Source organism: Desmodus rotundus, chromosome 5 (assembly GCF_022682495.2).
Source record: "Desmodus rotundus isolate HL8 chromosome 5, HLdesRot8A.1, whole genome shotgun sequence".
Classification (NCBI taxonomy): Eukaryota; Metazoa; Chordata; class Mammalia; order Chiroptera; family Phyllostomidae; genus Desmodus; species Desmodus rotundus.
In genome coordinates, this window is record NC_071391.1 from 116,309,852 (window position 1) to 116,327,342 (window position 17,491).

Below are 17,491 nucleotides of genomic sequence, written 5' to 3' on the forward strand. Positions count from 1 at the left end.
GCACTTGTGGAACTGAACCCAGCAGATTAGGAGTTTCTCTCGGCAGAGCAAATAATTCCCTGGGGGGGTTCACCACACGCCCTGAAGTGGCCAGTTCTCACTGTCCCCGAAAATGCCCACTGGGTGATGACATTTGAGACTCCGTCTTAGAAGTGGGTGAAGAAGGAAAGAATCAGGAGTTTGGGTTTAAAGCTGGGGGGAGAGAAACCAGCTTTAGACGTGGTTGCTGTGGAATGTGAGACCCCACAGCGACCTTTCCCCCAGCAACCCCACCTCCACACCAGCGCTGTGTGGCTGAGAGGCCTGCCCTGCCAGGCCACTCCAGCCAGCTCACCTGCCGGCCAAGGCTCTTAAGAAGGCCCCGGGGAGTGTCAAGGCAAATCCTACCTCTGCCTTTATAAAGGGGCCAGAAGAGAGGTGCCTTGGCACTCTCGGAGCTCCCTGGCACTGTGGGAAGGGCTGTGGGGGCGGGGAAGGGGCAGTTCTGCCAGTGCCCTCCATGGCCTCCGGCTGTGGGGACCTGGCTGCCTGCTTGAGGTTCTGCTGCAGCCACTGAGCCCTCCTCTTCCAGTGCACCTGAGAATCTCTCTCTCTCTCTCTCTCTCTCTCTCTTTCTCTCTCTCTCCCCACTCCCTCTCTCTCACACACACACCCCTCTCATACTCGCAGTAGCTTTACTTCCCTTTCAATGCAGTTTTTCTCTCTCACACTTAGAGTACTCACTCTCACTCTCACATAGAGTCCTCACTCTCCCCCTTCCCAGTCATTCTACGTTTCCTTCTCTCTTTCTCTCTCTCTCCCCATCACCCTCACCCCACCTGCCTCACCCCACACCTCCCCTGGTGCTTAACTGGAAACAAAAGTGAGTTTGTTGTGCTGTGCCAGGAAGCAGACGTGTGGAGGCAGTGGCCGGCGGCCAGGGTGGCAGCAGCAGAGACAGGCTGGGGCCAGAGGCAGTGCCCACAGCTGGAGACCCCAGCCCTCAGCTATTCCGGGGAGCAGGTAATGCCCCAGACAAGGCTCACTCGGGGGTCCTGCTCTCTGCCCTGCCTCATCTCTCCATTTATTTGCCTTCTTATCTGGCCTGAAAGGGGGAAGGGGACTCCAGACTCAGGGAATGGCAGGCACAAAGGTCCAAGGAGTGAGAGGTGCCCTCCTTTTCAGAGAACTGTGTGTGGTCTGATGTGACTGGGGTCCAGGGCGTGTGGGGTCAAGGATGGCTGGGGTCTAGGGTATCTGGGTTCAAGTGTGGCTGGGGTCTGTGGTGTCTGGGATCAAGAATGGCTGGGGTCAAGGGTGGCTGGAGTTGAGGGTAGCTGGGGTCCAGGGCATTTGGTTGAGGGACAGGACAGAACCTAGGAAGGCAAGTTAGGTCTGAATCACAAGGGACGTTGTGAGCCATGTCATGGACCCCAGGCTTTAGGTAATCGAGAGCCAGTGAAGGTTCACCACCTGGAGAGTAGCGTGATCAAAGCTACACTTTGGAACAATAGTCCTTGAACTCTGATCACATGGGGAATTAGCGCGCCCTCTCCGAGTCAAGCAGTCAGTCTTCTCCCAATTTAAAGAAAAAGTAACATTATTTGTTCAATTGTTGGTTTTTCTCCTATAAAATTTCTTTAAATCTCTGGTGTCTGCTACCAAGTGTCAGCTACTAATAAGCTAATGACAAAGATGTAAGTTGAAAGTAATAAAAAATTAAGAAATAAAATCTGTTTAAATAAATGAGCTCCATTGAGCCATGTACAGGTAAATTAATAGTATTTTCTGCTAGTAAAATTATTTCTAACTCATACACAAAATATTTTATGGTGACTCTCAGGAGTCTGCCATGTGAACATGTTTGACATGTTCTACAAGCCAACTCTGCTGTCTCACAGGGGATGGGAATGGACGGGGCAACCAGAAGCTGGGGGAGCAGTGGGTGCCTGTTGCAGTGACAGGGACAGGAGACCACGAGAACCTGAACCAAGAAGGTGGCGATGGGCGAGGGGAAAGGAGAGAGATAAGAAATATTTAGGAAGCAGCCTTGGCTGGTGTGGTTCAGCGGACTGAGTGCCAGCCTGGGAACCAAAGGGTCACTGGTTCGATTCCCAGTCAGGGCACATGCCTGGGTTGCAGGCAGGTCCCCAGTGGGGGGAATGTCAGAGGCAACCACACACTGGCCTTTCTCTTCCTTTCTTTCTCCCTCCCTTCCCCTTTCTCTAAAATTAAATTTTAAAATCTTTTTTTTAAAGAAATATTTAGGAAGCAAATGAAAGAAGTCAGTGTCTGATTGGACCTGGCTAGAGAAAGAGAAGGAGGCTTCTAGAGTGAGTCCAACATTTCTTGGCTGGATGACTGGCCAGTTAGGGGTGCTATCGATCAAAACAGAAGAGGGCGGGGCTGGGGTGTTGGAAGAAGGGATGCAGAACTGTTTTGAATGTGGTGAGGTTGACTTGGGAAGGCTGCAGAACTCCCAGATGGAGCAGTCCAGTCGGCAGCTGGAAGTGCTCAATGCAGGCAGGGCCTGGGGACATGGGTGGCTGGGGGGAAATCAAGATTTAAGTGAGATGGCAAGAGAGACCGGGGAAGGATATTGAGAAGGAGCCCTCAAAGAGATAGGGAAAAATATCAAGAAAGTGCTGTGTTGTGAGAGCCAAGAGTAGCATTTCAGTTCAGAGGGAGCACTGATGCCCCAGAAATAAGCCAGTCCATAGTTTATTGATTTTATTAATGTATCGGTTTAAGGATAAGATAAAAAGAGAGGTCTGAGGGTGGTGTTGTAAACTCTGGTACATAACATAAATGAGATTAGCAGGGTAGTAGGGAGCAGTGGGGACTGTGGCAAACTAAAATGCATAGGCCCAACTAAAGGAGGCAGCCACTACTCAGCTCTAATTGATTGTTGCCAAATAGGAATGCTGGCACAGTCGTCAGAGCATCTACATTTTCAAGAAAAGTCAGAAAATGGATTTTAAATGAGATCTCACAGGTTTTTTTTTTTTTATGTTAACAACAATTTCAAAATGTTTATACTCCATGAGATCTGAATTAAACATGTCTTTGAGCTGCCATTTTGAAATCTCTGCCTTAGTCAGGGTCCTTAGTGTGGTGGGGCTGAGCCAGTTGTAGCAGGCTGGGTAGCGGCTGGGTAGGGAGGAAGTGCAGACAGCAAATGTAGACGCTCCTTCAGGAAGTTGGGGGAAAGCAGGGGAAAAGGAGATCAAGAGAGTTTGGAAGGCCTTCAGGATTAAGGGAAGATGTTCTAAGGTAGAAAGAGCTATTTTACAGGCTAGAGAAAGGGGTGGAGAGGGGCAGTTGAAGACCCAGGTAAGGAAAAGCTAGTTGAGGAAATAAGGATGTGGCAGAACAGAATGGGTGGGGCCAGAGATTAAGTTGGAGGTAGGGCTCCTTTGTTCAAACGTGGAATGCGACAGTGGTAATGAACAGAAGGACCAGAGGGGAAGAAGCTGGTGGATTTCATGCCTGGAGGCCTGTGTTTTCTTGGTGAAATGGAGTAGGAGATGGTTCAGGGGGCTTGAAATGAGGAGCAAAGGTTAGGAATGTCACTGGGGGATGTTGGGAAGGGTGCCGACAAGGATGAGTAGAAGGCGGCCGCACTTCCGGAACCTACTAGAGAGGAAACCCTCCATTCTCATAGTGGGGTGGTTTTCTTCAGCAGAGCTCAGGAGTCTGGGTGCGGAGTTGGTGAGGGGGATTAGCACCTGTTACATTCCAGGCCCCATGTCATACGTCTCCCTCTCCCTCTCTGGTTTGTTCCTCTCAACACCTCGGCTCACTCAGAATTCACTCATGAGTAAGTGGCAACTCTGAGATTCATACCCACGGCTAGCTGGATTGAAAGCACCCTGCTTGCACTGTGCCACTGTACCCCAGTGCATCTCCCCGCACCCCAGGGCACACCTGCAGGGAGGAAGCCTGGGCCAGTGAATTCTGGTCTGGGAATTGGCTGGCTGCTTGTACTGGGAAATTAAGGAGTAGGAGTGGAAGGTGTGGTGAAAGCGCAGTTGAAATTATTGACCACTGGGAGCCCATGAGGAAATAAGTGCAGGCCGAAGGGGAGGGTGATCTGAGGGGATGGAGGAGGTTGAGAGGAAGGGAAGACTTGAGGAAGCCCAGGAGATGGTCAGTGAGCGACTGAACCAGGGCAGAGACGGCGGGATCAGTGAGGAGGGAATGTGTCCTTGAAGACTTTCAATAAGAGAGTGGAGGTGAGAGAGAGAGGTGAGGATGACTCCTGGGTGTCTGGCCTGTGCAGTTGGGTGGACAGTTGTGCCTTTAATGGAGACATTCCACATCACGTCACACTCTTTGCACACCATGCCCCACTCTCTTGCACACCATGCCGGAGACACACTGACCAGCGCTTTCCCACCTCAGGGTCTTTGAAACCCAGGAGCACCCTTCTTCCGGATGGACACACACAGTGATTCCGCCCACCTTTCCCATCTCAGCTCAAGTAAACCCTCCGTGGAGAGGCCTCTCTTGACCGTGCTCTCTAATGTAGCTCCATAGTCATTTTCTTTTCTTTTATCCAGAACACTTATCACTACCTGAAATAATCATTTATGGATTTGCTACCTGTGCAACGCCTGTCTCTGTCACTAGAACAGAAGTTTAAGAAAGCAAGGACATACGGGCCTGTTTCACAGCTTTGTTTTCCAACACCTGCAACGACGCCTGGCACATAGTCGGTGTTTATTAAATATTGAGAGAAAGGAAGGAAAGATGGAAGGAAAGAAGAAAGGGAAGAAGGAAAAGAGGAGGAGCATGTCTGGGGAAGGGTACATGTTCAGTGTCGAGATGCTGACTTTTGAGGTCCTGGAGACACATCTGGCAGGTGACATCCAGTGGGCAGTTAGAAAGCAGCCCCGGAGCCCAGGAACGGGCTGTCTTCTTGCCCATGTAAAAAGTCAGCCCGTGTGGCTCCCTGGCACAAGCCTTTCACGTGGCTGACTGCCCCTTCAAGGCCAATGTTGGGAGTTGACTGGTTTGGGGCCCAGTGAAAAAGGGATCCCGCTGGGATTTTTATGCTTAAGTTGGGTCAGAATTCTTCTCACTTCGTGTTTGTGTCCCCTGTCCTTGCTGCTGCCCTGGCATTGGACATTTTCCACCCTTCGTCATTGTCAGCTCCAGGACCCTGGATTCTGAATGCAGACTAAATCCTTTCATCTCTGTTATCCCAAAGAATATCTCATCCACATCCAACCCACAGAGACTTGAATCCAGCTTCACCCAGAAGGTGGACTTAGTTTTACTGAATTAGGAAATGCCTTTCCTTTGCTCTTGGCTCCCGGTCCATTTCAATTGGCCTCGCAGGCCTCTGTCTCCCACAAGGCACTCCTGCTGCCCTCTCTTTGCAGGGTCTCCAGCTGCTGAGCAGCTCCAGGACATCCTGGGGGAGGAAGATGAGGCTCCCAACCCCACCCTCTTCACAGAGATGGACACGCTGCAGCACGATGGAGACCAGATGGAGTGGAAGGAGTCAGCCAGGTGAGGCGGGGCCCCAAGTGGGAGGCAGAGGGGAGCTTCCCATTATGCTCTGCCCAGGGCCCAGGCTGCACTGGCTGTGCTATTGGGAAGGCCATCGACCAGTGGCACCTGGCAACTGGAGTTCTGCAGGCCACCTTGTGTCCCCTAAAGACCTTCCCATCTGCCTTCCTTGGTATCCAGAACTGGGCTGGACACTAAGGAGCACACAGAAACTTACAACTTTTTCTTTATCCTCTAAGAAATTAAAATCCAAGTCAGAAGATAGACCAGATACCCATACAACCCTGAGAGAATAATACAAGGGCTTATATTCTTTTGTGTCAAATGGTCCAAAGTAAATACTGTAGGAGAAGGGGAAGCATCAAACCGGCTGGGGTGGACAGGGAGGGAGAGCATCCAGACAGTGTGCGCCAGTGGGCTGCTGGGGTTTGGGGCGGGGAAAGCAGAAAGGAGCTATGGAAGCAGGTGCTGGGAGCAGAGAGCTGTGTCCATGGGGCAAAGGAAGAGAAGAGCCAGAGGCTGGAGGGAGGAACCACGGGGGTGAAGTCATGGGAACCGAGGGAAGGTCGTACCCTGGGACAGAGTGACCTCTGAACTGGACTGGTCAGCAGTGCCAAATGCTGCCAAGAGCCCAAGGGGAAGAAAGATATGGTAGGAGGTAGCAGGAGGGGCTGGTGAGAGGAGGGGGACCCTGGGCAGAAAGTTGAGAGAGTCTGGAAGATGAACCATACCAAAGTTTCTCAACCTAATTGATTAGCATCCCCCACCCCAAGGAAATTTTAATTTAAGATAACTTTGTTAAATTAGAATTTATTTCTAATGAGAGAAATTAAATACTACTAAGATGATTCTCACATCAATGTTTCTCTTTCTTCCTTCCTCTCTCTCTAAAATCAATAAACCTCAGGTGAGGATTTAAAAAAAAATAAATTATAGTATTGTACCCCTGCAACCTATATAAATTTATTAACCAATGTCACTCCAATATATTGAAATATATAAATATAAATAAATACTACTAAGAAATCAGATTTTGTCAGGTAGGGTTGAGCTTTGGAGAGCCACAAACCACTGTCATATCTAAAACTATTTCTGCTCCTCTAAGAACCAGTTTTTGCCCCGTTGGGGCTGATATCACCCGGGCTGAGAGTGCACGGACCACCTGTGCCCAGCACTGGTTCTGCCAGGGGGCCACCGTGTGAGCCTGGCAGCTGCCCCAACCATGACCTGGGTCCTTCCCTCCCCCAGCAACCTCATTCACCTGCGTAGTGGCTCTGCAGAGCCCAGAGGAGCAGGTTTTCACCTCCCCAAGCCCCAACCTCTCCTGGAAGAAAGGCCATCAGGAGGACTAGATCCTTGCAGGCCTCAGGGAGGGAATGAATTCCTGGGCTCAGGCTGGGTGCAGTCCCAGTCTGGAAGCCACTGAGCCTCTTCCCTTCGGCCCATTCAGTGAGCCCTTACTATGTGCTAAACAATTCACAGACTCATCTGCTTCAAGCTGCATAGTAACACCGAGAAGGAGGGAACTGTTATATCCCCATTTTACAGATGGAGAAACTGAGGTTCAGGGCGGCAAATAGCTTGCAAGGGTCAGAGGGTGCTGGTAACTGAGTCTGGATTCTAGCCCCCGCCTGTCTGACTCCCCAGCCTGAGGACTTAGGCACTCGGTCACGCTTTCCTCATGCGGTCGGTCACCTCCCTCTCCTTCCTCCAGCTTCCAGGGATTCTGTTTTGATTTCTAATCTGGAGGCAATCCCACTGGGGTGGGTGATAAATGGGGATAGCCACAGAGCATGGGACATCTGTCCAGGACTGATGAGAAGGGAGGACATTTCAAATGACCAGGGTCCAGTCTGATCTATCGTGGCTTAATGGCTGTGAGGGGCTAGTGCCTCCCTGAGCAGGTGCCTTTCTTGTCGAGGGGACAAATAGAAGGAAAGTTGAGAAGGGCCTTCTCAGAGGCCCAGTAGGGAGAGCGTGCCTTCTCCCCACTGGGCAAGGTCAGCATCCAGAACCCCTGGCAATAGCTCCCAGAGCCAGACCCGCCAGGGGACCCCGTTGCACACACCCAGAACCCTTGCTGGGTAGGCCTCAGGGCCGCCAGGGACCAGAGTGTCCATCCCCATAGATAAAATACCCACTTTCTAGTCTTCCTGAGACCTGATTGTCTGTCCCCATAGATAAAATACCCACTTTCTAGAATCTAGTGTCCATACTACAAACCCCTCAACGAAATGGGTAAACTGTAGGTGATGATGTTTCCAGAAGGAGGCTCCTCCTGAAACATGAAGGTTCTGGACAGTCAGCACCGGTGAGCTGGTGGGCTCCCACCAGGCGGACTCTCTGAGCAACACAGCATCCACGGCAACCCAGGCAGGGCCTCGCCGTAACCTCAAACTGATAGAGAGAGGAAAGTGGGGACTATAAGTTAAAATGGTTGAACCCGGTTCCAGGCAGATCTGAGGGAGGAGCAGATTGAGGGGCAACCTGGGGCACCAAGCAGTGGGAGGAGAGGAGCTCCGGGCTTCCTTACCGCGAGTCTCCTTTCTCTGCCCCAGCCGCCTTCAACCTCGTCTCCAGCTCACCCCACCCAGATTCCAGCTAACTGTTGGAGGTATGACCAGCAAGCTTCCAGAGAGGTCAGAGGAAGGGCAGCCCCTGGCCCGCAAGTCCACCTCAGCCTGGACAGTTATGCTGGGCACTCCTTCAGGCAAACTAGACAGTAGAGGTGCTTGGGGCCAGGCCTGTTGGAGACCTGTTACCCCTCACAAAAGAATGGGAGGCATTTCCCTCACCTGATGGGCTGTAGGATCTCCTCATGGAAGTCAGAGCTCTCAGAAGTTCCAGAACCCCCAAATTAGCAAATTCTAGTGGGTTCTGGGCCTCCTTGGAATGACAGGAGAAAATGGTGGAGAGGGGGGCCGACCCCTTACAGAGACACTCAGACCCTGGGAGGGTCAAAGGTCTATATCACATCAAAGAGAATGGGGGAGGGGACCCTTTAATAAAAGTACTTTACTTGCTACAGGAGTGTTGACTTTATTGAGTTAGGAGATTAACAGAGTGAAAATCTCAAATCCGCAAGGAATTTTCCCTGGCCCGCTTTGTCAGGGGTTATTAGTTTGAGGGATGTTTCGGGCCCCGGGGGGAAGCAGTCACCCCTGGCCGGAATTAAACGGCTTTTTGAGCTCCTCTGAGCCTTGCCCCTCTGCACATAATGGGGACTGTGTGTGCGGGCATCATGTCTAATGGGATCAATGCTGGTAGGCCAGGCTGTTCATGAGATAGATTTTTACTAACTCTGTCTCTTTAGCTTTCCCGGGAGGGAAGTGCGGCTGGCTGCTGACACTGACCTTGCCTGAAGGGAGGGCCTGGTCAGGTGGGGTGGGGGCAGGCAAGCCCCTCACTGCTGGCAAACACTTCACCCAGAATTCCGTCCTCTCTCAAGCCCGCCCCCCCCCCCCCCCCAGCCTGGGTGCGAAGGGAAGGAGAACAGCCTGAGCTGGAACCCACCCAAATGTGGAGGGCCCTTCAGGGTTACTCAGAAATACCCAGAGCTTAGAGCCTTTCAAGAGCTCTGAAAGCACATTTCAAATCCAAGCTGCCTCTGATCTCAGACAGGACCAAAAGCATGAACTTGCCAGAAAGTTCTTAAGAGACACATATGCCCTGAGAACCTTCTTGCAACGACCAGGAAAGGACGGGAAGAGGGGCAGGAGAAGTGGGTCAGCTTAATTGGGTCAAACCAGATCAGGACATTTTCAAAAGCCCTGAATGGTTCTCAGCATGCAGGTGAGGATGCTTCCTCATTCTGCACGTGGGTGGGGTGGGGTGGAGTGGGAGGGGGGACGGCAGGGATTGGAGCCTGAACTTTGTCTCAACCCTAAAGCTGCCCCAGCTCAAGCTCTTGTAGGTTGCCCTGCTAGCAGCGTTTCTGCTCTCAGTCTGGCACAGAATGCACCCCAGCCCTCTGCTCTCGCCACTCACCTGGGGTCACCCTTTTGAGACCAGGGCTGACCACTCCATGCACAAAGAAGACTAGGAAGCTGAGAGCTCTAAGTACGGAAGTCAACAAACCTCATCCATTCATTCAGCCAATATTTACTAAGGGTTTGTTACCTGTAGGCCCTGAGCCAGGTGCTGGCAAGACAAAAATGAACAGCAGATGCCACCCCTGCTTGAGTCTGATGAGGCACAGAGGTGGACAGCCGGGCATTTGGTGATAGGGTGCTGTGAAAGCACTGCGAAGTGGCACCTGATTAGACAGGAGGGGTCAAAGATGTCCAGGAGAAAGAGGTGTCCACCCTGAAACCTGAAGGATGGGTCAAGGTTAGCCAGGAGAGGGAACGGGAGGGGGAAGAGGCCCTGCACCAGGGGAAGCAGACATACAGAGGAAGGGGCAGGAGTGCACTGTGGCTGGAAGGTAGAGCACGGGGCTGGGAGTGGCAGTGGCAGGCCCTGTGTAGGCCTTGCTGTGGAGGCTGAACTGGGTGCTGAGGCTTCAGAGGGCCACTGAGGGAGTGGGGGAGGAAAGAGGCAGGATTGTCTGTTTGAAAGAGAGCGCTGGAGCAAGACCCAGCCAGTTAGGGAGCTGGTCCAGGTGAGAGATGACAAGCCCCTGACACCATAGGTCGGCAGTGCGAATAAAGACTTGTAGACATATTTTTTGAGCATATAATATAATGATACATATACATCCTTTTAAATATACTTTATTTTTTTAGAGCAGTTTTAGCAGCAAAATTGTGCAGAAGGTACAGAGTTCCCATACGCCTCCCACCCCTATGCGTGCATAGCATCCTGCATCATCAACATCCCCCATGAGAGGGCACGTTTGTTACTATCGGTCGTCCTCCACTGACACATCATTGTCGCCCGAGGTCCACGGCCCACATAGGGTTACTCTTGGTGTTGCACCTTCTGTGGGTGGGGCATACAGTGACATGTCTCCACCACTGTAGTATCGTATAGAGTAGTTTCACTGCCCTGAAAATCGTCCGTGCTCTGCCTGTTCATTCCTGTCTCCTCCCTGACCCCTGCCTTGTTTCACTGAATCTGAGAGGTGTCTTAGAAGGTAGAGCTCTCAGGATTTCAGGCCTCGTGGCACATGGAGGAGAAGGACAGTCAGGGAGATGCCCAGCTTTCCAGGCTGAGCGAGTGGGTAGCAGTTAAGGAAGCACAAGAGCAATAGTAGGTTTTGTTGTGTTGGGAATGTTGCTTCGTTTTGTCTTGGGGAGGTAGGTTGATAAGGAGCTCCACTTTGGACATGTTGTGCCTGAGGATACTCCAAGTGGCGACGGTCACCAAGTGGCGACGGTCACCATGTAGACAGACGAAGAGGTCCGGAGTCAGCATCTAGATGGAAATCAGACCCATAGGAAAGGATACAGTTGCCTTTCTGTGAAGTGAGGAGAGTGCCCAGGACAGCGCCCCTGGGAACACTGACATTTAAGGGCTGGGCAGAGGAAGCTGAACCCACGCTGGAGACTGAGCAAGAGCCGCTGGAGAGAGAGGGGGGCAAGGAGAGTGTTGTGTCCTGGAAACCAGGGCAGGGGGACGCTAAGTTGGAGGGAGGGGCCCCCAAATGGGGGAAGAACTGATGAGTATCCATAGGATGGAGAGACCGGAACAGTCTCCAGGGAGGAATGGGGAGAGAGGGTGAAGAAGGATGAAGGTGGGTTCAGTTGAACTGTTGTTCCAAGATGCTTGTCTGCGGAGGGCAGGAGTTTGGGATGTCTTTTAAGGGGAACATGGGGCCAAAGGAGGCTTCCGTTTCTTGTTTTTGAGGATGAAAGAGATGTGAGCATATTGAAGCCTGGCAGAAAGGAGCCACATGAAAGAGCCCCTTTAGAGATGCAAGAAGCAGAGTGGGACTGCTGGGTGGAGGGTTCAGGGCCCTGGGTACAGGTTGTGGGGCTCCTCCAGCCAAGAAGGCCCACATCTCTCCCTGATGACAGGACCAAAGGAGAAGGGGGTAGGGCACCTGCAGCGAGGGTGGGAGCTCCTAGCAGAGTTGAGAGAGTTCTGGGCCTCCAGACTGGTCTTCTGTTGGAGAGAGGAGGCTGGAGCATTGATGGAGCAGTTGCAGATTGCCATGCGCCCTGAGGCAGGTGAGCAGGAGAGGGCCTGAGGCCATCCTCGTTTATTCCGGTGGAGCCACACATGGAGATTTTATTTAAATTATATTTTATTTATTTTTTAAATTATATTGTATTGATTATGCTATTACAGTTGTACAGATTTTTCCCCTTTGCCCCCACTCCACCCAGCACCCCCACCCCCTCAGGCATTGTCTCCCCACCATTGTTCATGTCCATGGGTCATGCCTATAAGTTCTTTGGCTACTTCCTTTCCTGTACTGTACTTTACATCCCCATGGCTATTCTGTAACTACCTATTTGTACTTCTTACTCCCCTCACCTCTTCACCCCTTCCCTGACACACCCTCCTCTCTGGCAACCATCAAAATACTCTCCATAACCATGACTCTGTCTTTGTTCTTCTTGTTTGCTTAGTTTTTTTTTAAGATTCAATTGTTGATAGATTTGTATTTTTTGCTATTTTATTGTTCATAGTTTTGATCTTATTCTACTTCTTAAATAAATCCCTTTAACATTTCATATAATAATGGTTTGGTGATGATGAACTCCTTTAGTTTTTTCTTGTCTGGGAAGCTCTTTATCTGCCCTTTGATTCTAAATGGTAGCTTTGCTGGGTAGAGCAATCTTGGCTGTAGGTCCCTGCTTTTCATGACTGTGAATATTTCTTGCCAATCCCTTCTAGCCTGCAAAGTTTGTTTTGAGAAATCAGCTGACAGTCTTAAGGAAACTCCCCTGTGGTTAACTAACTGCTTTTCTCTTGGTGCTTTTAAGATTCTCTATCTTTAACTTTGGCCTTTTAATTATGATGTGTCTTGGAGTGGGCCTCTTTGCATCCATTTTATTTGGGACTCTCTGTTCTTCCTGGACTTGCATGTCTATTTCCTTCACCAAATTAGGGAAGTTTTCTTCCATTATTTTTTCAAATAGATTTCCAATTTCTAGCTCTTTCTCTTCTCCTTTTGGCTCCCCTATGATGTGAATATTGGAATGCTTGAAGTTGTCCCAGAGGATCCTTACACTACCCTCACTTTTTTAGATTCTTTTTCCTTTTTTTTGTTCTGATTGCTTGTTTTTTGCTTCCTTGCATTCCAAATCATTTATTTGATTCTCAGCTTCATCCACTCTACTGTTGTTTCCCTGTAAATTGTTCTTTATTTCAATTAGTGTATCCTTAGTTTCTGACTGGGTCTTTCTTATGCTGCTGAGGTCCTCACTAAGTTCCTCGAGCATCCTTATAACCAGTGTTTTGAATTCTGCATCTGATAGATCGCTTGTTTCCATTTTGTTTAGTCTTTTTCTGGAGTTTTGATCTGTTCTTTCATTTGGCCCATGTTTGTCTCCTTGTTTTGGCAGCCTCCCTGTGTTTGTTTCTAGAGCTGCTTTGGCTCTGTGTCTTGGTAGTGTGGCCTAATGTAGTAGGTGTCCTGGAGGGTTCAGTGGCACAGCCTCCCCTATCACCCAAGCTCAGTACTTGAGGTGAGCCCTTTGTGTGGGCTGAGTATACCCTCCTCTTGTAGTTGAGCCTTGGTTGCTCTTGGCAGGTAAATGGGCAGGATTTACCAAGACCAGTCAGCTGCAAGGTCTGGCTGTGATCACTGACCACCAATCTCCACCCTCTGTGGAGGACCAGCTGTGAGAGGGCAGGGTGGTGGTGCTCCAGTGTGGTCTGTAGCTGTCCACTGGGTGTGCTGGATTTGAGGTTTCCTGGATGGTGCAGGCCAAGGTCAGCCCCTACCTGTATTCTGCCTGGGGCCACCCTGCATGCACTATAAAGCAATCTGCAGAAGGCTGCTACCTGTGCAGGGCATGGAGGTTCCCAGATGAAGCCAAAATGTGATCCAAATCTGGCTGTTGCTAGTGTCAGGCCCGTGGCCACTTAGCAAGTGGTATAGGGGGCTGTGGGCTCACTGAAGCCAGCTGTTGCTTGTTTGAGAGGATTCAGGAAGTTGTGAAGCATGACCCAAGACCAGCCATTCATATGGAAAAGCCACTGTTAATAGCTTGGGTGGGCCTGTCAGTGGGGTGGGATAGAATCTCAGGGGATCTCCAGGCGGGACAAACAGTGTTAGCCAGGTTGGCCAGGTTGATGGAGTCTCAGTTATGGCACCTGCCTTCAGACTCTGTTGTTCTGTTGGGGGAAGTTTCAGAAAAGGGACAATGGCCTCTGCCCACCTTTCTTTCTCAGAGAGAGCTGTCCCCCAGCTCTTGCCTTGATGCCAGACACTTCAGTTCCTCCCTATATGTCACTGGTGTCCTTCAAGCTGCCACCCAGTGCTGGGTCAGAGGGAGTGAGTCTGAGTAAGTCCATGTGTGGGTTCTTTAAGAGGAACTTCTTGGAACTCCAGAAATTTCTTCCACTGACTCAGTCCCCACTGTTTCTTGTAGCCAGAAGTTACAGAGACTTACCTTCCTGGCACTGGAACCCTGTGCTTGGGAGCCTGGCGTGGGGCTGGGACTCCTCGCTGCCAAGATATCCCTCCCAAATTTGTATCTATCACACATGGGTGTGGGACCAGCCTGTTCCACATATCTGTTCCTCCTACCGGTGTGGATGGATGTGGTTTCTTTAGTTCCATAGTTGTTGGACTTCCATTGAACTTGATCTCTGACAGTTCTGAGTGATGGTTTTTCTACATTATAGTTGTAATTTTGATGTGGTTATGCAAGGAGGCAAGCCGTGTTTACCTATGCCACCACCTTGCTTGGACGGGCGCATGGAGATTTATGGTCAGAGGAAAGTTGTAAGGTTGTTTGACCAGATGCTTATCTACTGGTCTGAATAGTCATACAATTTGTCATCATCAAACTACTTCCATATCCAATATTTAGCATGGTCCTTCCCTCTCCCTCCACCAGTCAAACACTAATACCTACCTGATGTTTATGCTGGCCAAGCAGGAAAAAGTCATTTTATATGAATCAGAACCTGGATCAAGTTCCAGGAAGATGTGAGGAAGGTTTCCCCAGGTCTCAGAGGCCCTGGCTCCAGCCAGTGTCTCATCTTCAAGCTGTGTGAGCACAGAATGGGGGCTGTGTTAGGGCATTCATTCCCCCCAGAGACTTAGTGACCACTTACAGTTAGCACAGCTCAGGAAGGGGCTGCATGAGGCCTAACCCACGGGGGGCGGGGCACCTTCAAAGGGCCTGCAGTTAGGACGGGGAAGCGGCAGCCTGCAGCCAAGGAGACAGTCACACAGTGATTGATGCAAGGCCATCAGACAGCAGACCCCGATGGTAAGATTGGATTAGCTGGTCAGCGAGTATGATAGGAAGGACAGGTAAGTGAGGTGAGAAGAAAGGGGCTCTCCCACGACTTGCTGGAAGCTCCTCAGAGCCCAGGAGGCTGGTCATCCAGAGAGACCCCTCCCTGGAACGGAGCACATCCTTGGACAGCTCCCACAGTTGCAGGGGGAAACCCCACCATCAGACCACCTTACAAGCCAAGATCCCACTTGATTTATCCATATATATAATGTAGTATAAATTATATATAATAATTTACATTTCTAAATGTATATTTTTAAACTTTTTATTGTGGCAAATTTTAAACACAAAAGTAGAGAGAATAATGTAATAAACCCCCATGTATCCATTACCCACTTTCATCAATGATTAATATTTATGTATCTCCACTACTATTTTTTGTTTGCTCTTGCACATTTTGTTTTGTTTTTGCTGGAATACTTCAAAGAAAATCTCAGCTGTTGTGTGCACACATCTTTATGCCATTAGACTTCTCTTGTAAATACAACTGCAATGCCATTGTGTCTCCTAGCATAACTGAGAACAGTTCCTTAATACAGTGAGACATCCAATCTTGACTCAAATTTTCCTTACTATCTTAATAACACCTTTTTACTGTTGGTGTGTACAACTTAGAATCAAAGCAAGATCTACAGATTGATTTTAGAGGCTTTGCCAACTATCTTGTTAGGATCGGAACTGTCAGACACTAGAGGGCCGAGGGAATGTCCCCCCTGGAAACCGTCTGGCAGGAGCCCTTTGTGCTAAGAGCGAGCCCCCATCTGGTATGTCCATCTTCAACAGCCCCAGCCTAAGCTCGTGTGAGCTGTGCGGCCCTGAGTATGATGCCCAGTAGAGTGAAATGCCACTGTCATTGTCAGGACATTTGAGGCTGTATGTTAACAGAAAGACACTCAAGTTAACTTATGCAAAAGGAGGAAGGCCCAGCAGAACACAGAACACGAGAGCACCTCCTGGTGCCCAGGGACAGTCAGATGTCTCAAGGGCTGGACTTGGGAAACCAGGCAAGCTTTTTCTGCTCGTCTCTGCCCTTGGCCGTTCTTCAGCCTCCATGTTTACACCTACTCTACTCAAAGGACCTTCCAGAGCTCCTGGCTGCTCCTCAATCCCAATCCATAATTCTTCACAGAGAATCTGGTTTGCCCACCTTTGGTTGTCTCATCACTGTGACCCAGATCAGAGTTATGGGGGGTGAGAAGAGCTGGCCATGGCCTGGAAAACATAGCTCCATGGATGGCAATGGAGTGGACACCCCAGTTATGTCCTTTATGTATATGTAGTAGTAAAGATACGCACTTTTATGTAATCTATTCTTCGGCCGCAGTTACAGTTGTTATGCCAACCAAAACTTTCAGAATTCTTCGAGTTGTCCATGAGAGTATAGATGATAGATAGAATTTTGCAAACCCATCCCTGCCCTGGGCAAGCACCTCGGAGATCACGCCCTGTCTTGGCACGTGGGCATTCCCTGATGTCACTGCAGTGTTGCCTCAGTCCCCAGGGCTGGGGAAAAGTGGAAGCTCCAATCCGTGGCTCTGGGAGACCTTTGGAAAATGTCTCATTCACACCGTTATTCTTTTATTTTAAAAACCTTTCAGGGGATGTTGTGTTTCAGGTCCCGTGGGAGAATTTAACAAGTAAGAGGTGAATCTCTTCCCAAAATGCTTATGATCTAGCACAGACATCAGCAAACATTTCCTAAGGGCCAGATAATAAATATTTTAAGCTTTTTGCTCCTACATGATTCCTTCCTCTTTTTCTTCTCCTTTAAAAATGTGAAAACCATTCATACAAAAACAGGCTGTAGGGTGCTTTTAGCCCTTAGGGTATGGCTTTCCGACTCCTGATCTAGAGTCAAAGGCAGGTGTGTGCTCTTGTACACAGACAACTGAACCTCAGGGCAGGGTGTAAGAAGTGGAGAGAACACAGCTCTAGGGTCAAAAGGCTTGTCCTCAAACCCTGTCTCTTATAAGCTGCATGATCTTGGGTAGGTTCCTTACCCTTGAAGAATCTTGGTCCCCTCAACTGTGTAATGAATATAGTCACAGACCTACCTGTGGGAGCAATTTGAGGGTTAAATGAGATACTACACCAAAAGTCTTAGCAAAGCACCTGGCACGCAAAAAGTGCTCAGTGAACTTGAGCCATTGTTGGTATTACTGTGACAAAGGATGCAAAGTGCAATGGAGCCAGAGAAAGGAGCTGTCTCTTCAAGCTGGGCCCCTGGGGAGGCTCTGTCATGCAGGAGGTGGCCTTTGAAGTAGGCCCTGAACAGCAGAGGTGGAAGAGAGGGCCTCTCCTGAGGGGCAATGAGGAGAAGGTGCCAGCAGACTCTGGGGGAGGCGGACAAGTCTGTAAATGACAGTCCCGTGGGGCTAATTACAAATACTGGCTGGACACAGACCAGCAGCCTTCAGAGCAGTTTGGCTCCAGAAGCCTTCCCCTAAAGAAGCCAGTCCAGAATCTGCCAGTAGCTTTGTCTGGTGGCATTCGTATAGCTGTGGGCTCCCCTTCACCTGACGGACCCTCCCCAAACGCAAGAGCTTGCAGGGTACCGCCTCCCCACATTCCATTCACCATGGCTCCCGGAATGCCCCACCTCTGCCGCATACTTGTGGCGGAGCACCCAC

The 17,491-nt window shown here is 50.1% G+C and overlaps 1 protein-coding gene across 3 annotated transcripts in view; it reads left to right on the forward strand.

Moving 5' to 3' along the window:
* The first annotated feature begins 509 nt into the window (after positions 1-509).
* SLC4A5 (solute carrier family 4 member 5) overlaps positions 510-17,491 on the forward strand; it is a 72,174-nt gene continuing 55,192 nt past the window's right edge. For 2 of the 3 annotated variants that reach the window (XM_045193787.3, XM_045193789.2), the window contains exons 1-2: positions 511-1,002; positions 5,367-5,496. In XM_045193787.3, the coding sequence (XP_045049722.2) occupies positions 5,444-5,496 (53 nt within the window). In that variant the 5' untranslated portion in view covers positions 511-1,002; positions 5,367-5,443. Of the gene's footprint in view, positions 1,003-5,366; positions 5,497-17,491 lie in introns of all 3 variants that reach the window. The other variant, XM_045193788.3, reaches the window with a different exon arrangement.